Below are 24,001 nucleotides of genomic sequence, written 5' to 3' on the forward strand. Positions count from 1 at the left end.
TCCTGGGGGGGGCCTCAGTGCAGGGGGTAGCTGCTGCAGGGTAGGGGCGCCTCAGGGTAAGGGGGGGCGGGGACCTGCCGCAGGGCTGGAGGGCTGGTGCACAAGGTGGAAGTTTCGCCTAGGGCGCAAAACTTCCTTGCACCGGCCCTGAATACAAAACCCCAGAAACAGCAGTAGACAAAACCAAGGAAGAATCTGCTACCATGAAGAAAGATATTCCAACAGGTAACACATGCTAGCGAGACTTCATTGTCTTTCAAAAATGGATATGCACAGTAGTAAAGGAAAAGGCTGACCAAATTAAAACTCCCATCACATGCCAAATGCAACATTAGTTATCCAGACACTGATATTACCCTCTGACCTGAAGGTCCTCCTATTCTTTGTGAGGGTGAGGAAAACACCATCTGCATTCAGGGCTGAGTGTTTTATGGTAAAAGCCAACTACTCAGCCTCCATGCTAAAAGAGGGCATCGCAAGGGAAAGGATATAGCAAAGTTTCTTCTGTAGGCTGTATGCGAGCCTGGTTAGTGTTCATTCTGTGACCTATATATCAACTCCTGGGGCAAATTATCTCTCTCAACAGTTTCACACTAAACTATTCCAGGCATTTAAAAATAAACAAACGGGGCAGCATCTACACAGAGTTCCCATCTAGCAAAGTGGAGCAGTTGGAATCTGAAGAATGAATCTCATTTAACAATCACATACACATTCACGTAAAAGCAGCAAAGAATCCTGTGGCACCTTATAGACTAACAGACGTTTTGGAGCATGAGCTTTCGTGGGTGAATACCCACTTCATCAGATGCATGTATTCACCCACGAAAGCTCATGCTCCAAAACGTCTGTTAGTCTATAAGGTGCCACAGGATTCTTTGCTGCTTTTATAGATCCAGACTAACACGGCTACCCCTCTGATACTTGATACACATTCACGACTCCCATCAAGGAAGCTGTATCATCCAAGAGGGTCACTGTCAAACAACTCCACCCGCTTTGCTATTTCACAAAGTCCACTAAAATTCCCACTGGAAGGCAGTGCAGGGGATTGGTAATGGGATATGGAACTTATCATATCTCCCATCGGTCACTGGAACCAGTGCAACTTAGGCAGTCGTGACCAAAAATTACAGCCAAAATAGATGTTTGCTGCTCTGCTGTACATGAAATGAGTTGATATCCTCAGTTCTACACCTAAGGAAGAGCTCTGTGTAGCTGGAAAGCTCGTCTCTCTCACCAACAGAAGTTGGTCCAGTCAAAGATATTACCTCACCCACTTGTCTCTTAATATCCTCAATTCAGTTACAAGCAGATTGGGGTTTAACACCACCACTGGCCATCGCCTCAGTAGTTGCAGCATGAAGGCCAAAGATTTAGGGGTCCATGGAAAATGAATTCTCCTCCATTGCTATTGTTCCATGTCAGGAACTGAGGCTCACTGGCAGAGATCCATGTGAAGGAAAGCCTGCACTGCTACAATCCATGATGTAACTATTGCTCAATGCTATACATTATCGGTTTTCACCAGAACAACATTTACTTGGGAATTAAAGTAGTAGAGTTTGTACAGTTTAAATATACGGTTATGTTTTAAATGATGGGTTGATAGAAAGATCCTATACCAGCTACTGAGAAAATTCCATCATCAAAAAACAATATCAATGTTTTAGACTAGCTACTCATCATTTTGTTCTATTCTGTTTTCCTAGATTTGGGGGGGGGAGACTTGCTCAAACACACCTAATGATTTATTCAGCTGCCTCTTAGCACCAACTGTGTCTGATTTATGCAACTAGAAATATAAACTGCTTATTTAGAGCAATGAATAACAAGGAAAATTTCTCCAAGATTAAAATATTTTTACAAGGCTCAGTCCAGGACCACACACAGAGAAAAATTTTCTTTACTTCAATAGAAAATTGGTGCCAATCCCAACAGACCTTTTCTAATCTTGCAACCAAGAGATAAGGAAAGGGCTTAGAAGTCAAAGAAATCTTTTTAATGCCTCTGGAAGAGTCAGCAGGTTGACTTTTGCCTTTCAGAGTTAATAGCTGGGGGCAGCAGAATGAAGTGTAAGAACAAAAATGTATTCCTGACCAAATGCAGCATACGGCCTGGATGGAGATATAGTCCAGGGACAGTCATACTGAAATGACCATTTTATGCATAGAACTGGAAGCCTGAGGTTATGTATTGGAGTTGGCATTTTTACCAACTCTCTTAGAGTGAAATAATTCCCTTGGGATGAGGACTGAGGAAAAACAAGGACAAAGTGTTTGCAGAGAGCCACCTTCTTCCCCTTTACTTTTACTCAGAAGCACAAAATGTACAATTGAAAATTGGCAATCAAATCTATAGGGCATGAACTCAAGAGAACCTTGAAACTACTGCAAGAGAGAAACCTCATCTAACACAGGAAGGATGGAAGAAGAGTCATGCAGAAGACTGATCTTCCAATGGCACCCAAGGACCAAACAGGTTTCAGCACTTTTGGAACTCAAGGTTGCCTGATTCCTTGTCAGCAAATCCCTACAGATACAGATCATTCATAGGCCAAGGTGATGAGGATGTGTCCTATCCTATACACCAGTCAGCGATAGCATGTATGTGTGACCAAACTGGTACAATAGCTTGCGAGAAAACTAAGTGTTAACATCTTGCACTAGGATGCTGCATTTGGTCCAGAGCCTAAAGAAACTGCTGCTGTGTTTGGTATAGTAATTCCACAGGTGACCTAATCTAATTCTGCAAATTAAACAGCAGGTATTTTACAGATAGCTGAAGGTGTACATAAGCAGCAGGAAAAAGTGTGTTTATACAAACTTGTCTGCTGAAGGTGACAATGTAAGGGGTTTGCACATTCACAAATGTGATAATTTAAATGACAAATTTAACAAATGAAACACCACTTGTAAGCTATTAATTACTTGCAGTGAGTTACATGCTGAAGGACCTGGGAATTTTAACCAATTACTTTCTGAAAGTGTGACATCTCTAACATCACAGTAGCACCATTCTGCATCTCCTTCTGTCTCCCATTGTTTATAGTTCTACTCAGTAACAGTTTTTACTTGTTTCCTTGATGTCTTAATTTCCGGCAATAATACATCTGCCATGAATAATTAAGCAATGCATTTGCTGCTTGCTGAAAGCTGAGTAAGTGCTATAAATCAGTTCTGGGATCCACTGCCAGCATAGAGAAAAATCAGTGAACTGCTAACATTTGTCTCTCTCTTTGCAGGTTAGAGAGGGGGAACCAGCAAGCAGCACTTCAACACTGACCAAGGGTATCTGGTTTCCTGCACCCCAGTCCCTGCATCTCTAGTTAGCTCTGTTACCTGCTTCTAGCATTTAACAGCACAATTCTGTAGTCAACTCTTCCATTGCCTGTTACGACGAAGGGAATCTTCCTCTGTATTATGATTTTCATATTTATTTCTTCAAGAAAGCTCAGCTCCCTGCCATTTTCCCAGAAGTCTCTCTGATTTCCTTGCTCTACAGGTGCGATAAAAGAGGCAATGGCACATCAGTCCACTTGCCTGAGGGTATGAGTTTGTCTCCCTAACAGGATTAGATTCAGAGGTGATCCTAGATTCTTTACTCCCGCCCTCCAGCAATTTTTTTCCATGGTCTAAACAAGATTCAGTACCTCAGCCAGGTTACAGAGTAGCTAGTAAAACCCTTTAGGATTAGAAAAGCACCTTCTGCACCCCAGCTAGGCCATGTCTGCACTATCACTTATGTCGGCAAAATGTATGTCACTCAAGCAGTGTTCCCTCCAATTGTTTACATCCATGTGCGGAATGAATTCTGTTATGTGCACCAATATGGAGGTGATGTGTGGCAGGGGTGGAGCCGAGGGGTTCGGAGTCTAGGAGGGGGCTCAGGGCTGGAGCAGAGGGTTGGGCTGCAGGATCTGGCTGAGGGTGCAGCCTCAGGGGTGGGGCAGGGGATTGAGGGCTCTGGCTGTGGGTGCAGCTGCAGATGAAGGGCTCAGGGCTGGGGCAGAGGGTTGAGGTGAGGGCTCCAGCTGGCGATGTGGGCTCTGGGGTGAGGCCAGACATGAGGCGCTTGGGGTGCAGGCTGCCCCAGGACAGAGAACGCCCCCCAGGTCTCTCTCTCGCTGCAGCAGGTCAGTGTCTCTTCCCAGTCACAACAGCTCTGGTGGGGCAGGGCTGGGTTGGGGGTGGGGCGCCTCTCCCCACCTGCACAGCCCTTGATAGCCTGCTGCACAGCTGTGCAACTTGGAGGAAACTTAGAGGTGTGAAAAAACACACCCCTGAACGACCTAAATTACACTGAAAAAAAGCGCCGGTGTGCACAGTGCTATGTCAGCGGAAGAGCTTCTCCTACCGACAGCTACCACTGCTCATTGAGGTGGTTTTATGATGTTGCCAGGAGAGCTCTCCTCCATCAGCATAGAGCAGCTATCTGAGCGATCTTAAAACAGCGCATCAGTACAGCTGTGCCTCTTTAAACTTGCTAGTGTAGATATAGCTAAAGTATCATCGTATCTGTATTCACCATCAGCCAGCCAGCCACACAGATGTGTTACTTTTCTGTATATAGAGATCTGTAGTAGAGAACAAACTACCAAAAACCCAGAGATAACACTTTCCTACAGCCTACCTGCGTACATATCAGGGGACAGGAAAAATAAAACAACTTTCCATTATCACAATAGCATCCCCTTTTAATTGGAAAGAGGTTTACAGCGCAATCACTCTAAAGGAAACGAAACTGCACAGAATGCGAGTGTCTCAGGCATGGCAGAGCAAGCACATTAGAAAACTAGTCAAGCACAGGTATCCAGCCAGGTCTAGCAAAATGTCAGAGTAGCCATTAAGATTCTGCACATCTAAATTTCAGAAACTCACCAATTCTCTGGAAGATGCAAGAGCTCAGAAAATTTAAAAAGGTCAAAATGCAGAACAGTTTATCATTAACTTTCCTTACAAAATACCCTTATGCAGAAACAAACCACGTAATGTTCCTGTTCTTAATTCTGTTGACAAAAGATTGTACATATTTCAAAAAACTAACACTCAGCAGCTGTGCTGTCAGTCTGCAGAGTTTCTGTGTATGTTGCTGTAATATTACCATATTCTGTTATTCATAACTGGCTGCAGATTTCATTCTTACTCTTTCAAAAAAAAATTAACTATTTAAAACCACAGAATGACTGGAGAGAACATCCTGACAGAACAGCTGAAGTTTGCAGGACTCTGCAACTCACTGAGCAGACAATATCTTTATTTGCTTTTTATAAATGTTTCTTTTCTATTATAAGGAAATACAAAAAGAACAGGAGTACTTGTGGCACCTTAGAGACTAACAAATTTATTTCAGCATGAGCTTTCGTGAGCTACAGCTCACTTCTTCGGATGCATAGAATGGAACACAGACAGGAGATATTTATACATACAGAGAACATGAAAAGGTGGAAGTATGCATACCAACAGGAAGAGTCTAATCAGTTGAGATGAACTATTGTCAGCAGGAGAAAAAAAACTTTTGAAGTGATAATTAAGATGATCCATAGAAGGTGTGAGGAGAACTTAACATAGGGAAATAGATGCAATCAGTGTAATGACAAATTTATTTCAGCATGAACTGTGTCACTCAGGGGCATGGAAAACCCACACCCATAAGCAACATAGTTATACCGAGCTAACCCCCAGTGTAGACAGTGCTACACCTCCCCAAGAGGTGGTAGTTATCGCAGGCACAGACTTTCTCATTTCCTTGGAGGTGCTTGACCCCTGTTCCCCCACAGGCCCTGCCCCCACTCCACCCCTTCCCTCAAGGCCCCACCCCTGCCTCCTCCACCGAGCACACCCTGCCCTTTGCTCCTCCCTCTCCCCCCCAGCGACTGCTGCCCACCTTTGAACAGCTGATCAGTGGCAGGCAGGAGGCGCTGGGGAGAAGGAGGAGGAGCTGATCGGTAAGCCCGTTGGTGGGTGCTGAGAACCCACTGTCTCTGCCTGTGAGTACTCCAGCCCTGGAACACCCACGGAGTTGGCGCCTATGATACCTATTCCAATGGAGAAGCTCTCCCCTCAGTGTAGGTAGCGTCTTCTTTACGCCCTACAGCAGTGCAGCAGCACCGCTGTGACACTAAGTGTAGACACGCCCTAAGACTTTAACTAGTAAACAGTTACTTACATGAAACAAAGTGGAAAGGAATCTTGTGTGGATTTGAATGCCACTGTCCTTCTTAGCCAATAAGTGAAATCTGACACAAAGCTGAAATAGGGTGACTACACCCCATGGCTAGTCTGTAAAAACAGGTAAAACTACAAGCAATTAGTTGCTCGGGTCTTTTCGATGTCAACCATGCAGCAGCTTCCAACAGTACAGACCTGGGATCATCTCACCAAACAATTAAAGCAGCCATGATGCTGAACAGGTGAAGGGCAAAATTAATGTAAGGGAAAAAAATTACTTATCTTATTGACTTTCTTTTCAATATTTCTTGATTTTTAAAATCAATATAGCTTTTGGCTACAAAGGCATCCAAAGTGAATAATTCCCTTTTTTCTCCCACCATAGGCGAATGGGGACCTTAAGTTAAAAAATGGGAAACTCAAAACCAATTCTAGGAAATACTTTTTCATAAAACATGTCATTACATTATGGAACTTTCTGCCACAGGAAGTCAGAGATCAACAATATTAAAAAAGGGACTAGTATTTTAACAGAATATCCAAAGTTATCAATAACAATTATACATTTTGTGGATGAGATATTAAACCTCCTGTTTTAGGGTTTACTCCAATGTCTAATTATTAGAGATCAAAAGGAGATCTAATATAGGAGCAGGTTATCCCACATCTGCTACTTTCAGAGACAAGACCCTGGAGGAGCTGGACCTTGGGTCTGATGTAGTCTGGAAACTCCTATCATCCTACTACAATATCATAGAATCATAGGGTTAGAAAGGACTTCAAGGGTCATCTTTAACCCTCTGCCAAGATGCAGAATTTGTTGCATCTAAACTATCCAAGGAAGGTGGCTATCCAGCCTCCTTTTGTCAGACACATAGATGAACATACACCTCTACCCCAATATAATGCTGTCCTTGGGAGCCAAAAAGCCTTACCGTGATATAGGTGAAACCACGTTACATTGAACTTGCTTTGATCCGCCGGAGCGCACATCCCCGCCCCCCTGGAGCGCTGCTTTACTGCTTTATATCCGAATTTGTGTTATATCGAGTCATGTTATATCGGGGTAGAGGTGTAATTCGTTGGGAAACAGTCAACATGATTTTTGTAAATCATGCCTCACCAATCTACTAGAATTCTTTGAGGGGGTCAACAAAGGAGATCCAGTGTATTTAGATTCTCAGAAAGCCTTTGACAAGGTCCATCACCAAAGGCTCTTAATCAAAATAAGCAGTCATGGGATAAAAGGGAAGGTTCTCATATGGATTGGTAATTGGTTAAAAGATAGGAAACAAAGGGTAGGAATAAATGGTCAGTTTTGAAAATGGAGAGAGGTAAATAGTGGTGTCTCCCAGGGATCTGTACTGGGCCCAGTCCTATTTAACGTATTCATAAATGATCTGGAAAAAGGAGTCAAGAGTGAGGTGGCAAAATTTGCAGACGATACAAAACTACTCAAGATAATTACTCAAGATAGTTAAGTCTCAGGCAGACTGCAAAGAGCTACAAAAGGATCTCACAAAACTCGGTGACTGGGCAACAAAATGGTAGATGAAATTTAACGTTGATAAATGCAAAGTAATGCACATTGGAAAACATAATCCTAACTCTACATATACAGTGATGCGGTCTAAAGTACTGTTACTACTCAAGAAAGAGATCCTGTAGTAATTGTGGATAGTTCTCTGAAATTATCCACTCAATGTGCAGCGGCAGTCAAAAAAGCTAACAGAATTTTGGGAATCAAGAAAGGGATAGATAAGATGACAGAAAATATCATATTGCCTCTGTATAAATCCATGGTATGCCCACACCTTGAATACTGCATGCAGATGTCGTCGCCCCATCTCAAAAAAGATATTTTGGAATTGGAAAAGGTTCAGAAAAGGGCAACAAAAATGATTAGGGGTATAGAACGGCTTCTGTATGAGGAGAGTAATTAAGACTGACTTTTCAGCTTGGAAAAGAGGTGACTAAGGGGGGATACGATAGAGGTCTATAAAATCATGAGTGGTACAGAGAAAGTAAATAAGGAAGTGTTATTTACTTCTTCTCATAATACAAGAACAAGGGGCCACCAAATGAAATTAATAGGTAGCAGGTTTAAAACAAACACAAGAAAGTATTTTTTCAAGCAACACACTGTCAACCTCTGAAACTTCTTGCCAGAGGGTGTTGTGAAGACCAATACTTTATAATGGGGTTCAGAAGGGAGCTAGATAGATTCATGGAAGATAGGTCTATCAATGGCTATTAGCCAGGATGGGCAGGGATGGTGTCCCTAGCCTCTGTTTACAGCTGGGATTGGGTGACGGGACATGGATCACTTGATGATAACCTGTCTGTTCATTCCCTTTGGGGCACCTGCCATTGGCCACTGTCAGAGGACAGGATACTGAGCTTGATGGACCTTTGGTTTGACCCAGTATGGCTGTTCTTATGTTCTTTGAAAACCTCCAGTGAAGAAGCTTCCATAACCTCCCGTGGCAGTCTGTTCCATTGTCCTACTGTTCTTACAGTTAGGAAGTTTTTCCTGAGATTTAATCTAAATTGGCTATGCTGTAGTTTGAATCCTTTGCCTCTTGTCCCACCCATTGTGGCAAAAGAGAACAACTTTTCTCCATCTTTTTTGTGGCCGCCTTTCAAGTATCTGAAGACTGCTATCAGAGCTCCTTAATCTACTCTTTTCCAAACATACCCAGTTTCTTCGGCCTTTGTTCATATGTCATGCATTCCATCCCTTTGATCAGAAGTGAGGGACAAAGATGGATACTTTCCAGTTTCTCTACATCTGTGACCAAAATTGGACACACTACTCCAGCTGAGGCCTAACCAGCGCTGAGCAGAGCAGTACTATCCCATGACTTGCATACTATGCCTCTGTTAATGCAACCTAAAATTTTCTTTTTTTGAGACAGCATTTCATTGCTGACTCATGTTGAAGCAGTGATCCACTACAACTCTCAGATCCTTCTTGGCAGTGCTGTTGCCAAGCCAGTCTTTCCCCATTCTGTATTTGTGCATTTGGTTTTTCTTCTCTAAGGGTAGCACCTTACATTTGTCTTTGTTGAATTTCCATTTTGTCGTCTATAGCCCCGTTCTCCAGTTTATTAAGATCCTCTGAATTTTAGCTCTATTCTCCACAGCGTTGTGCCATCTGCAAACTTGATCAATTTGCTCTATATCTACATCCAGGTCTTTAATAAAGATGTTAAACAACACTGGAACCAGAACAGATCCCTGAGGAATCCCACTCAAGACTTCCTTCCAATCAGACATCATTCCATTAATAGTTACTCTTTGTTTGGGGATGTTTAGCCAACGATGTATCCACTTAATGGTAGTTCCACCAAGCCCGTATTTCTCCAGCTCATTTACCAGAATGTCATGTGGGACTGTATTAAAAGCCTTGCTCAAGTCCAGGTATATTATGTCCACCATATTCATCCCATCCACCAAATCAGTTACCCTGTGAAAGAAGGAAATCAAGCTGGTTTGGCATGATTTGTTCTTAGTAAATCCATGCTGGCTGCTAGCAATCACCTCTACATCCTCCAGATACTCTCAAATTGAATGTTTTATACATCGCTCTGGTAGCTTCCCAGGTATCGAAGTCAGGCTGACTGGTCTATAGTTTCGCAGCTCCTCCGCTCCTCCTCTCCCCTCTTTTTAAAGATGGGAACTATGTTAGTTCTTCTCCAGTCTTTTGGATCCTCTTCTGTCATCCATGAGTTTGTCAATATTGTTGCCAGTGGCTCTGAGATTTCTTCAGCTAATTCCTTCAGTACCCTTGGGTGAATAGCATCTGGCCCCGCTAATCTTAATTCATTCAAATTGGTCAGAAGATCTCTGATGTGTTCTTTACTTATCCCAATCTGCATCCTTTCCCGTTGATTGACTTTAGTAACATCGCTAGTCATCCAGTCACGTTATTTTTTTGTGAGAAGACTGATGCAAAGTAGGCACTGAGCAGCTCTGTCTTCCTATCATCTTATATTACCAGCTCACCTTCTCCACTTAGCAGTGAACCTACACCATCCTTGATCTTTCTGTCTGACATATTTGAAGAACCCCTTCCTGTTGTCTCTAATATTCCTTGCCAGCTGTAATTCATTCCTTATCTTGTCTTTCCTGATTTTGCCACTACATGCTCATGCTATTCCCATGTATGCTTCTCCTTGGTGACGTGCCCCTCTTTCCATTTCTAGTATGTCTCCATTTTGGTTTGTAGAGAGCTAAAAATCTCCTTGTGCAGCCACGTTGGCCTTCTGTGGCTCTTATCTTTCCTCAGAATAGCTTGATGTTGAGCCTCTCTACTACTACATCTTTGAGAAAGGCCAGTGCCCTTTGATTCCTTTTCTTCCTAACTGGTCTTTCCATGGGACCTTGCCAACTATTTCTCGGAGACAACTGAAATTCACCTTTCCGAAGTCCAGTGTCCTTGTTTTGCTGTTCTCAGGTCCTGCTTTCCATAGGATCTTGAGTTCTATTAGATCTTGATCACTCCCAAGTTCCCAACCACATTCACATTCACGACAAATTTATCCATGTTGGTGAAAATCAGATCCAAAACTGACGCCCCCTTAGTTGTTTTCTGAACCAGACAGGTGTCCCCTACCCACACTACATTTGCTGAATGTAGAATGTTTTGCTGCAATAGTCTTCCAACAGATATCGGGGAAGTTAAAATCCCCAATTAATACTAGCTCACGTGTGCTAGCTAATTTTGTTACCTGCCTGCTTGTAGAATGACTCATCCACTTCCTCTTCTTGATTTCATGATCTATAATACTATAACATTGCTCCCGCTCTTTTCCCTTGTTATCCTCACCAGAGACTCTCCGTAGGTCTCCACTCACTTCCTCTTGGACCTCGGAGCAAGTGTATATATTCTTGACATACAGTGCAACATCTCCTCCTTTTTTAATACCTATCCTTTTGGAACAAACTGTATCACTTAATGCTTGTTCTCCAATTGGGGAAGTTGTCCCACCAAGTCTCTGTGATGCCAATTGAGTCAATTTTCTCCATATACCAGGACTTCCAATTCATCCTGCTTGTTCCCCACACGCCCGGCATTTATATACAGGCATCCAAGCTATTCTGCAGAGTGCCCTGTTGCTTTTCTTTTTGCCTTTTTAATGCAGTTGTGATTTCTAGGCCCTTACCCAGAAATTAGCCCTTCCCGTTGTCTTCGTTACTTGAGTCCAGATGCATATTGGCTGGATTTTGTTCACCAGCCCCCACAGGACTTGGATTAAAGCTCTCTATCAAGTTAGCCAGGTGATGTCCAAAGATGCTCTTGCCAGTATTTGATAGATGGAACCCATCCCAGCACAGTAATCCTCTTTATATAATGTCATTATATTTTTATATAGCCTTACACACACACGAAATATCTAGTGATATACTGCTCTATGTATGACAAGTAAATAGAGTTCCTCATGTCTTCAAAAGTACAGTAAGCTGTTCTAACACAACATATTACAGATTAAGTTAAATGCCACAAATTTAAACTAAATTAGCTTCACACTAAATGCCTGACCCCCTACAGAAGGCTGTGCTGCTGGCTGAAAAAAAATTCAATAGCACGTGTTCACTGACTAAATCAAATACAAAAAAAACCCCAACTTATTAAAATGTCCAAGCCAACAAGCACATTCTGGACCCCTACGACAATGAAAAAGATATTGCAAGATGCTACGCATATAACTCTAGGGTTATAGAAAATGTATATTAAGGTTGAGCAGACATCCTCAGGGGAGACATTTTGATACTTTTGTGTCCTAAGGTGTATCCATAGTGTCCCTTTAACATTGGGAATTATATACATATTCACTTGATTAAGAAATAGAAAGGGAAATATTTTCTAACACAGAACCATTTGAGTAGATACCACCTGAATGCCCTATACAATGCAGATAAGATGCAGAGTGATGAATCCCTTCTGTAACTTTTACCTTATGGAGGCTTTTGCTTCATTCACTGCACAGTTTAACTAACTTTTCAAGTATATAGCTAAATTAGTCATGCACAAGCGACAAATGGCATCCTTTGGCGAGTGAGTTGGATGATTTCACAAGAAAACCACGCATCTCTCTATACAGTATATTTTTCAACATGTCATATCTTGGTCAATTCAAACTCCATTTTCACGTGACTATTGAAAGACACTTCAAGGGGGGACGGATAGCTCAGTGGTTTGAGCACTGGCCTGCTAAACCCAGGGTTGTGAGTTCAAATCTTGAGCAGGCCATTTAGGGACCTCGGGTAAAAAAAAAGTCTGGGGATTTGTCCTTCTTTGAGCAGGGGATTGGACTAGATGATCTCCTGAGGTCCCTTCCAACCATGATATTCTATGAGGACTATTCCATGTCAAATTTACAACTTTCTAATAATCTCAGCCATTTCAGCAGTGGAGTATTTTTAATAATGTTGCATGATTTTTAAAAATTTAATCTCTAAACACACCAAATGTTTTTCCCCACGCTCTTCATTCTCAAAAACGGTCAAAAGCATTTTTGCTCAAACTTTCAAAACAAACAAACAAAACTTTTTATCTTTAGCTGAAGACCAAGATGGGAAAATTTCACCCAAAAGTGTAAGCTTCAGAAAGTTACAAGTAACTGAAACAACGAGTGGAAACATTTGTGCAAAAGTTGTACCATGCCTGCTGCAATACATGTAGTACCATGTTGGAAGTGTGTTGAGATTGACATGCAGCACAAGCAAATGACAGACACCAAGCAGGACCTTTAACTCATCAGAAGATCAGAAATATTTTTTGTAGCTCAGCACATCTTATGTAAAACACTGTATTGGAACATAGTAATTGCCATACCCAAGACTGGATACCTTTCTACAAGATGTTTTAATGAAACACAAGTTACTGGAGGTCAATATAGGAGTAACAGAATGAAATTCTATCACCTGTGTGATAGGTCAGACTAGATGATCTAATGATTCCTTCTGGACTTAAAATCTATGGATGACGGATCAGACCATTGGTCCATCTTGACTAGTCATCCCGGTCTGATTACCATCAGTACCAGATGCTTCCAAGAAAGGTGCAAAAAAGATAGAAAATTACTATGGCCCATTCCTGAATAACTTTCCCACAGGGAATCCAAGTTTCTTCCTATCCCCAGACAGTGAGCAACTGGTCCTATGCCTCAGCACATGGGGATATGAACATCTTTCATCCTATCTAGTGTAGCCAGAATAGTCTCACCATACATACTGGATTTATAGCTTATTACAACAATCTATAACCACTAGCAAGCCCCCCAACTGCCACCCACCCCACCTTCCGAAAGCTTGTCTCTCTCACCTACAGAAGTTGGTCCAATAAGAGATATTACCTCCCTCATCCTGTCTCTATAAAGTACCTTAACAGGCAGAAGATACCCAATACTAGATACTGATACAATCTGGCAGACACAGGAGTTGCAAGACCCAACGGCTAAAAGCCGAAAATCAGCAACGATCAAACTGGAAATAAGATGAAAATTTGTAATAGTAAGGTGGTAATTAACCACTGTAACAGACCGCCAAGGGATGTAGGGTAAATTTTCCATCACTTGGAGCCTTTACATCAATATTAGATATCTTTCTAAAAGATATGCTCTAGATCAGCAGTTCTCAAACTCACGACCCCATTTTAATGGGGTTGCCAGGACTGGCTTACACTTGCTGGGGCCTGGGGCCAAAGCCAAAGCTTGCAGGTTTCAGACCTGTGTTTTGGGACTCGGGTTACAGACCCTCACCTGGGGCTCAAGCCCTTGGGCTTCAGCACCTTCTCCCCACCCCCCAATCCAGGGCGGGCTCAGGCTTCGGTCCCAGCTCCTGGGGTCATGTCATAATTTTTATTGTCAGAAGGGGGTGGCATGTAATGGAGCTCGAGAACCCCTGCATCTAGCTCAACCCCAAATTGTTAAACTAGATGCAGAAATTATTGGATGAAATCATACAGCCTGTGTTATGCAGGTGGTCAGGCTAGAAGATCATAACAGTCCCTTTGGGGCTTAAAATGTACGACTCTGTGCTGAGGATAACATTTTAAAGAGAAGCTTTACTGATCTCTTTCCAAAGCAGCCCAGCCAAGAAGGACACAACTGACCCTCTCAAAAATGAGGCCTTTTAAGCCTCCACTCCTTTCCCTGAAAAGGCAGGGTAAAGACAGTTTCCATATCACATTCATCACTGAAATCCCTATAACCCTATTCTTATGTGGTCGGCGTTGTATGGGACACAAAATACAGAGTCCCTGTTCAAGGAGCTTCGAGTCTCAGTCAGAAACTGAGAATACAGAGGCACTAGGAAACTCAGAAGAAGAAACAGCTTATGTCTTGTTTTTGGGGGGGATTTATTACTGTTTCGGTTGGCTCTCCTGTGAACATTAGTAAACATGCGTGTCTACAGGAGGACCCCGAACATTGGGATGTCGGAGGTTTGACAAACCAGGATGAAAAGGGTTCGACACAAAATACAGTGAATGATGATCTAAATGGGTTTAATGAGAAAAAAAAAAACAAAGGAAAGATTAATTGATCAGTGGACTGCTGCATTAGAAGTCACAGTAGCTACCCAAACAAGCAGCCACAGGAGATTGTGTACATGACAGAGCAATATGGGGCTTGGTTATCAATGGCTGTCCAGTCTCAAGGTAACATCCATCTCCTTAGGGCAACCAGAGGATATCACGGGTCACTGGGATTGAAGGGACAAATGTGGGAGGTTTAATGTGTTAATTGTGCAAGCCCAAACGATCCAGGTCACACGGCATTTGGTGTAACTCAAAGACTCTTTATTCCCCTAAAGAATATTTTAACGCTTTGCTTCCAACCTTTATTGGTGAAGATGGTTAAGCTACCCAAAGATAACATGGTTAACAGCTGTAGAAAATTACCTGAACATTTACTTCACTACTTGCAATGCAAAACACACTGGTATCTGGATCATACCTTATAAAAACCACACAAAAAACAGTCAAACACATCATTTTAGGGACATAACAAAAACAAGGAATAAAGAAACAGGAAGAGGTAAAGGATAAGTCTCGGGTTCAAAACATCATCTTCGGGTCTCTCCACTTGGCTCTGCAAGTGCCTTTCTCTCCCAGAGGAGACAGCTATCCCTCAAAGCTGGCCTGCACCAGTTATCTTTGTGGCTGATCAGTTGCTGAGCGTCCACCAGTCAAGCAGGCTGAAAGCCTGAGAAGGTAGAGCTGAATCAAAGAGTCGGGTTCACTGCTGGGTCCCAGGAAGTCAGAGCAAGGAGGGCAAAAAGGCAGCACTAGAGTGAAAGTTTAAGGGGATACAGTAAAAAGACTCCAGTTTTCTCCCCTGCCAAAACTTCCAGATATTGGGATATAAAATACTATGTAAAATCTCCTCAGCGAGACAGAGCTTGCTTTGTGTCAAATGTCTACAAATGGCATCAGTACTTTTTCATTTCTCAGGCTTTAGCAATACTAATAATTCTTTATCATCTTCCCATAATCTTTGGTTTCGTGTTCTTGACCCAAGCTAGGTCAAACAATGTGGCCACTTGTAGAAGACCCCATTTGATACATGTGTCCTTCCATGTTATACAGGACAGATCCTCACAGGGACAGAGGCCTGTTGACATAAAAAGTCAGCACCTATTTTCTCAGTCCATTCCCCGTTTTCACTGCTGCGATGCCAAACGCGTTGCAATTATTAGCACAAGCTCACTACTGGCCAATTACTTACCCTGGCCTCCCCCTAAATAAATAACGACGAAGTTCATCCAAAATCTTTAGACATCAAAATAGTTAATTGGATATTTGCCACATATCACATTCACTCCTCAGTTGACATATGTCCTGCCTTAGCTCTTCCACCTTACAAGGTCACTTTTGAAGAAGCTCTCTTCTTTAAATTCTTTGAAATTCTGCCTGAGATAATCCAAGACACACATGGTTAGAAAAGACCTTTGCTAGATCACTTCGTCCGCCCCTCGGTTAATGGAAGCCATGCCCAGGATGTCAAACACAAAGCCTAATTTAAAGAAAGAGTGATGATGGCCTCTGCTGAAAGTATTGATTTCTTTTCTCTGGATTCCACATATTTTGGTTGAAAAGATTTTTTTTTTTTATTAAAGCAAGCAACATATTCCAAAGGCCCGAAAAGAGCATCTTTTCCTTGACAATTGAACTGAACATTAAATGAAATTTGCAAAGCCATTTTTCCGTGGTATAGTTGAGAGCTAAGAGAAGGGGAAGCAGAAAGAGTGCATAAAAGAAAAACATGAGCAAGCTGACGGAGAAAGTGTAAAACATCCTGAATCAGCTCCAAGCTGCTCTAATGGAATTAGGGTCACCCTGACAGAAACACAAGTCAGATCACAGAGAAAATTAAATAATTTCTTCACAGCAGTCTGCAAAAGCAATAGGAGGTTTTTGAAAGTACTTTCTGCCAAACTAGCATTATAAATATGTATATATAAAATACATACATCTAATATCCACCCACCCACCCATCCCTGGTGGTAACTCACCAGAAAAGTTTGTGATGCTGTTGACTTCTTTCTTCTTACAGTACAGAATCCACAATCTAACCTCTTTTCTGAAACAGTGACATATGTTTAACCTTTATATTATCCTCTAATTCTTCAGCACTACCATTACTTCCAGCTTCTGCTAACTCAATTCCAAGCAAGTCAATGTAGTAAATTCCCTGCACTACTATGTACTACATATTCAACCTCTTATCTCACCCTTCAATGTCTCGCTATATGACAGTTGCCTAATTGTCAAAAAGCTACAGCAGCAGCACTAAAATCTGTTGTGACGACAACAACAGACTTAGAAAGTAGAGAAACTCAGGTTACGTGTGGGCTCTTGAGCACAAAGCCGGGCAATAGCCTATTGTCAGATACACGACACAGCCGATCACACATACTGCCCCCTTTACCCTCCATTATTTTCCAAGTCTAGGGGATCTAAAAACAATGATAGTCACATATTCTCTGTTCTGTCACCTTTTACCAGAGGAACATAGAGCACTCAACAAATATTAATTGATCCTGACACCTCTGTAGCACCCTCCAAAATGGCTTTCCAACAGGGAGAAGGAAGAGCCACGGTGATCTAGAGGTCACTTCTCACCAATATACATATCTGCCCAGCTCCAAATCCCATGGCAGGGGTGCTCATTCTTTACCTCAAGCTCCAGCTTTCTCCTTTGGAACAAGGATATCCCAAGGTTATACACACCAACATATTCGACCTTGGCTGCAATATCCTTTTCTACAAACACAATTTCCATCTCTAGATACGTCATCCCTTAATTGGAAGTCTGATTGCTCCCAACCTCCCTGTCCCTCAGACAGAAAGGAAAAATGAAACTCTGTTTTTTAACTCCTGCCACAGGCATCTAAGGCACTTCCTTCCTTTCTGTTCCTCATGTGCTACGATCCAGACCAATTTGTTTTGAACAGTTTCACCTTGTTATTCAAAAGAGAGCCAGTGGGGAGGGATAAAGAAAGAACAGGTCAAACTGCATCTCCATAGAAGCTCTTGGTTAATCTGTGCCAATTCTCGAGGGTGCAGGATCATCCAGGTCATAGCTCTACAAATTTGCCTTCCATATTAGGAAGAAGTAATTCAATCACTCAGAGACTGAGAAAAAGACTTGCTTGCCACCCAAGAGGCAGCGCTTCACACCCCAAATATCAGTATTTGGAACTGGAGCTGGAGCTGTGAAGCAGGGCCAATTTTGGTATATTTAAACATGGGGAAGTATCCTGAGATACTTTGGACTCTCCTGCTTTTGTATCTGATGGAGCAATGCTCCTTGTCCTTTCTAGGAGAAGAACAGGGATAATTACCCATTAGGAACCTTCATACCTCAGAGGATAAAGCTTGCATCCTCTTGTTCTCTCTTGACTCCAAAACAGGGTAAGAACTATTTATATCAGATGAGGTGAATTAAAAGTTTACAGTCAACATCACTCAGAAGAACCTGAGGAAGGGGGACAGCTGCGGCATAACGACCATTCCCCCAGCGGCAGTCGTGACCCACTCAGAGAGGCTCTGAAAGAGATTACATTAACCCACCAGCTGCACAGAAGTGATATTGCTGGCAAATATTAATTTCTTATCTTTCCTCCTATTCCCCCTCATGCATCCCTCATCTTACTTCCATCACCTCGAAGCCCACTGTCTTCCCTCCACTCAGGTTTGAAAGCTGTTGATCCCTTCCCTCCCTCCTCACATCCAGGCTCTCACCAAGATCCACAGTGATTTCCTCTAGTGTTTGTAAAATTGCAGCTTAATTACAAATCTGATGACAAAGTAAAAATTGTGCGAGAAGCAGCTAACTATTATAACAAGCTGCACTGGAAGCACATCTCAGCCATCTACCGCCAAACTTGCCTTTCTAATTTCCAAGAAAAACTGAGAATCTGCCTGATTTTCAAAAAGTACTAAGCACCTGCAGCTTCCATTGATTTCAGTGAGATTTCTGGTTGCTGAGCCTTTCTGAAAAAAAATCAAACCTCTGACGGGTATCAGTGGCAGCCAGGACACAAGATCCCACTCATGTCATGCACACACATACAGCTGCCAGCCAGAGCACCATTCCTATTCCCCATCAGCTATCCCATCCAAAGCTGGTGCCAGACAACTGTCTCAGCGACTGAACTCCTTAATTATCCATATCTCCCCTGCTCAGAAATCTGTGCTCTGACTTCTCATTTCTGCTTCATGTGAATGACAATACCAGAAGTCTTGAAGTTTCACAGCAAAAATAAGTGGGAGGGAAAGACACCCCCATCCAGAAAAAGAAGCAGACAGGAAGGAGGGGGTGACTTGGCACCTGCCATGTGTACAGGAAGATGAGGGAGAAGGGATCTTGTCTTACCTTAGACATAGCCCCGCAAATATCAATGGTTAGGCCTAGCTAATACAGATGGCTGCCCAAGCAGAGTAATGAAAAGCAACGCTGAAAAATGAGCCTGCAGAGATTTCTGAATTATGCGCAATGCGTTCACTAAAGCACTCCTGGAATGCACTTTCAGCAGCCCAGTTAGCCAAGTTTCTCCTCTCCTCTCCCCACTCTCCTTTTTTCTAGGGCTGTCAATCAATTTAAAAAATTAAGTGCAATTAATTGTGTGATTAATCACACTGTTAAACAATAAGAATACCATTCATTTAAATATTTTTGGATGTTTTCTACATTTTCAAAGATATTGATTTCAATTACAACACAGAATACAAAGCGTATAGTGCTCACTTTATATTTATTTTTTATTACAAATATGTGTGCTGTAAAATACAAAAGAAACAGTACTTTTCAATTCACCTAATACAAGTACTGTAGTGTAATCTCTTTATCATGAACATTGAACTTACAAATGTAGAATTATGTGCAAAAAAAACTGCATTCCAAAATAAAACAATGTAAAACTTTAGAACCTATAAGTCCACTCAGTCCTACTTCTTGTTCAGCCAGTCACTCAGATAAACAAGTTTGTTCACATTTGCAGGAGATAATGCTGTCCGCTTCTTGTTTACAATGTCACCTGAAAGTGAAAACAGGCGTTCGCATGGCACTGTTGTAGCTGGCATCACAAGACAATTACGTGCCAGATGCGCTAAAGATTCATATGTCCCTTCATCCTCAACCACCATTCCAGACGACATGCGCCCATGCTTATGACTGTAGTAGTAGGATTTTATGTTTTTATTTTGTATAATTTTAAAAGAAGGATAAAGAACGTGATGTAGCATGTATTAAATGTATTTATATGTACGATTTGATTATATTTTGCCAGCCACCCTTTCTGAAAGCAGAAAGGAATGGCCTAGTGTGCCATTGGTAATGATGCATTAACCAGAATTTTCTGTTTGAATTTTGTGATTTCAAGGCAGTGACAGGCCTTTTAGGACCACTATTTTGTTGTAGGTTTAGCATTTTAAAATAAATAAAAGAATGCAATGATTGTTTTTTTCTTGCATTGCAATTTGATGTTTCTGTTCAAATGCTTTGTGTGTGAATGAGGAATGTGCATGTTAGAAAATAAGTGTGAAGGCCATCACCGGACCAGATGTTCAAGGAACGAATGGAGGACGGACGTAAAGGCACCAGGAGATTGCAACATGGCCCTATTGAGATGTCAGAGGAGGGCAGACTGACGACTCTAAAAGATGTGGCAGGCACCCATCAATAGGGACAAAATAGCTGTAATCAAAACCAGCATGGGGTAACTCCCTAAAAACTAATAAAAGAACAAAATAAAGGATGAGAAGAACAAGATAAGAAAACAAGCACTCAAACGACAATTGATTAACAGCATGACGGAGCAAACTCATTGGTCCCAATCATGGAAAATCGCTATATAAACTAGGTGCTTTGCCATGAAACTTTGAGTTTGTCCTGCCAAGACTTCCTCGAAGCATTGTATCGTGACTGACAGAACTTGGCTCCTCCCTACCCGTGATCAACGTAGCTGGGCACTAGACTGATCCAGACTCTGGACTGGTAACTATAACATCAACTTCTGGACAGAGTGTGTGTGTGTGACTGAATTGATGAATTTCCAATAAACGTGGCATATTGCCTTTTCCCCTGAAAAAGATCCTGTGTGCTTCTTATAAGCATCACATGACAGGTTCTGCTGATAATGATTCAAAGCATTGCAGACCAGCACATGTTCACTTTTATCGTCGGATGCCACCAGAAGGTTTTCTTTTCTGGTGTTTGGGTTCTGTAGTTTCTGCATCAGAAAGTTGCTCTTTTAAGACTTCTGAAAGCAAGCTCCACACCTCATCCTTCTCAGATTTTGGAAGACACTTCAGATTCTTAAACCTTTAGTCGGGTGCTGTAGCTATTTTTAGAAATCTCACATTGGTACCTTCTTTGTGTTTTGTCAAATCTGCAGTGAAAGTGTTCTTAAAACGAACATTTGCTGGCTCATCATCTGAGACTGCTATAACATGAAATACATGGCAGAATGCAGGTAAAACAGAGCAGGAAACATACACTTCTCCCCTAAGGAGTTCAGTCAAAATTTAATTAATGCATTATTATTTTAACAAGCATTATTATTTTAACGAGCATGGAAGCATGTCCTCTAAAATGGTGGCCAGCATGACAGGGCATACGAATGTTTAGCATATCTGGCACATAGATACCTTGCAATGCCTGCTACAGAAGTGACATGTGAACGCCTGTTTTCACTTTCAGGTGACATTGTAAATAAGAAGCCAGCAGCATTACTTCCGTAAATGTAAACAAACTTGTTTATCTTAGTAATTGGCTGAACAAGAAGTAGGACTGAGTGGACTTGTAGGTTCTAAAGTTTTACATTGTTTTGTTTTTGAGTACAGTTTTGTAACAAAAAAAATCTACATTTGTAAGTTGCACTTTTACGATAAAGAGATTGCACTACAGTACTTCTGGAGGTGAACTGAAAAATAATATTTCTTTAGTTGATCTTTTTATAGGGCAAATATTTGTAATAAAAATAATATAAAGTGAGCACCGTACACTTTGTATTCTGTGTTGTAAATGAAATCAATATATTTGAAAATATAGACAGACATCCACAAATATTTAATAAATTTCAATTGGAATTGTATTACTTAACAGTGTGATTAAAACTGCAATTAATCGTGATTAATTTTTTAATCATGATTAATTTTTTTGAGTTAATCGTGTGAATTAACTGCAATTAATCGACAGCCCTACTTTTTAAATTTCTCTCCTGGACTGGGCTAATCATGGCGGGTATGAGGGCTGCAGAACATTTTGAGCATAGTGTTGGTTAATACAGGTTAAAAATAAAGCAGCACCATACTGAAATATTGTACCTTCACTTTACTGACATGCGAGTCTAGAAGTGCTATAGCAGGGCCACCTCCTCAATCTCCAGCAGCTCCCACCCATTCAAACTTTCCAAGGCCAGAAGGCACCATTGTGATCAGCTAGTCTCACTCCCCCCCTCATCTTTCATATAAACACAGACTGCAATCATAGAATCTCAGGGTTGGAAGGGACCTCAGGAGGTATCTAGTCCAACCCCCTGATCAAAGCAGGACCAATCCCCAAGTAAATCATCCCAGCCAGAACTGCCCGAAAAAAATTCCTTTTGAACTAGAGTAGATCTTTAAAAAAAAATAAAAAAAAATCCAATCTTGATTTTAAAATGGTCAGTGCTGGAGAAACCACCACAACGCTTGGTACATAGTTCCAGTGTACAATTATCCCCACTGCTAAAAAATATACACCTTTTTTCCAGTCTGAATGTGTCTAGCTTCAACTTCCAGCCACTGGATCCTGTTAGACCTTTCTCTGCTACACCGAAAACCCTCTATTAAATTTCTATTCCCCCTGTTGGTACTTATGAACTGTGATCAAGTCACCTCTTAACTTTCTCTTTGTTAGCTAGATTGAGCTTCTGAGTCTCTCACCATATGGCACGTTTTCCAGTCCTTCTCATAGGTCTTTTCAGAAATCTCTCCAATTTATTAGTATCCATGCAACCATCTGACTGGTAGCCTTCAGCTGCAGAATGGCGGTTTTGAGGGTCAATGAAATGAATAAAAGAATGGGGAAAATAAAAGAATGGAAATTCCCTGTGCACCGTAGCACCTCCACCCCCTAATACGAAGCTGTATTTAGTCCACTATAGCTGATAAGAATCAAATCTAAGGTTTCAAACTTACCGTCATTAGACATATTGCTCCCCCAATAGCACACGATTCTTACTGACAATTTGTTTTTCAAAGCCAAAGAAAAGGACAAGATTTTATTTTGTCCTTCCCAGGCATGTACTGTTGAATCACATTGGAAACAAAAAGACCATTAGGGTTACTTGTCCATTTCTCTCTCGGCACATACCTTAATCAAGCGGGTGAATATTTGATGGAAGAAAATATTTAATGTTTCTGAGGTTTTAGAAAGTTACAGTCTGAATGTTACTTACTGTCTGCCTCCGTTGAAGGCATCAAGCAGCACAGAACTACTGCTGGCACAATGCATACTGGGACACAGAAGTTAGGCACCATATTCCAAAGCAGAGCCAGTCCTCCTTAGTCTGAAGCAAGTGGCCAGTACATCCAGCATTAAGAAATGCAGACTTATTCCTACAAACAAAGAGAATAGGAGAAAATGGATCAAATCTCAAGAACAAGACAGTAAAATTAGACTATGGTGCCCCAGCATCTCACCCCAAATCGCAAATAAATATACATATCATAAGTCCAGATTTTTTTTTTACATAGGTTTAACCATCTTTCCTACTTTAACAACGCTGTGCCAATGGTGCCTCTTGGCATGAGACATGTCCAGGTTACACACCTGGGTAGTATGTTCCTGGGCCCCGTTCTGAAGCACTGCAAGTATAGTATCAGCATTCTGGAAGGAAAGTGGGGCACGGGGGAGATCATTTATCACACACGACACTACTCACAGCACTCTTCCTGTTCACAAGCATTTCAGGGAAGGGCTCAAGTCCTAGCTCTGGGGACAAAGATTTTGGCTGTTCTTCCTTTTGGGAATTTTTGTTTTGTCTTTGTTTGTGTTTGTTTTTTAACCTTGTTCTGAGATTCACAGATATCATAAAAACTTTTGACGGTGATGATACGCATTGCATTTTAGGAACGTTACCTTCTGACAAAAACAGTGTTCGGACAATGGCAGCAACGATGATGGCTCAGCAAAATCTCAGGAGAATCCAACAAGGCAAATATTTACACCCTATCATACTATCCAACAGTCAGTGATGTTTCTTCTTCCCTCCATTACTGTATTATACAGTAAATCTCTTCACATGTTATAACATTTCCTTTGTATTGTATCATG

General features: G+C 41.6%; 1 protein-coding gene across 15 annotated transcripts in view; it reads right to left on the reverse strand.

Moving 5' to 3' along the window:
- PTPRF (protein tyrosine phosphatase receptor type F) overlaps positions 1-24,001 on the reverse strand; it is a 628,470-nt gene that overhangs the window by 362,931 nt on the left and 241,538 nt on the right. For all 15 annotated transcript variants that reach the window (XM_050961087.1, XM_050961085.1, XM_050961098.1 and 12 more), the window contains exon 3: positions 23,124-23,283. In XM_050961087.1, coding sequence (XP_050817044.1) covers positions 23,124-23,205 — 82 coding nt within the window. In that variant the 5' untranslated portion in view covers positions 23,206-23,283. The remainder of the gene's footprint in view (positions 1-23,123; positions 23,284-24,001) is intronic.

Source organism: Gopherus flavomarginatus, chromosome 7 (genome assembly GCF_025201925.1).
Source record: "Gopherus flavomarginatus isolate rGopFla2 chromosome 7, rGopFla2.mat.asm, whole genome shotgun sequence".
Lineage (NCBI taxonomy): Eukaryota > Metazoa > Chordata > Testudines > Testudinidae > Gopherus > Gopherus flavomarginatus.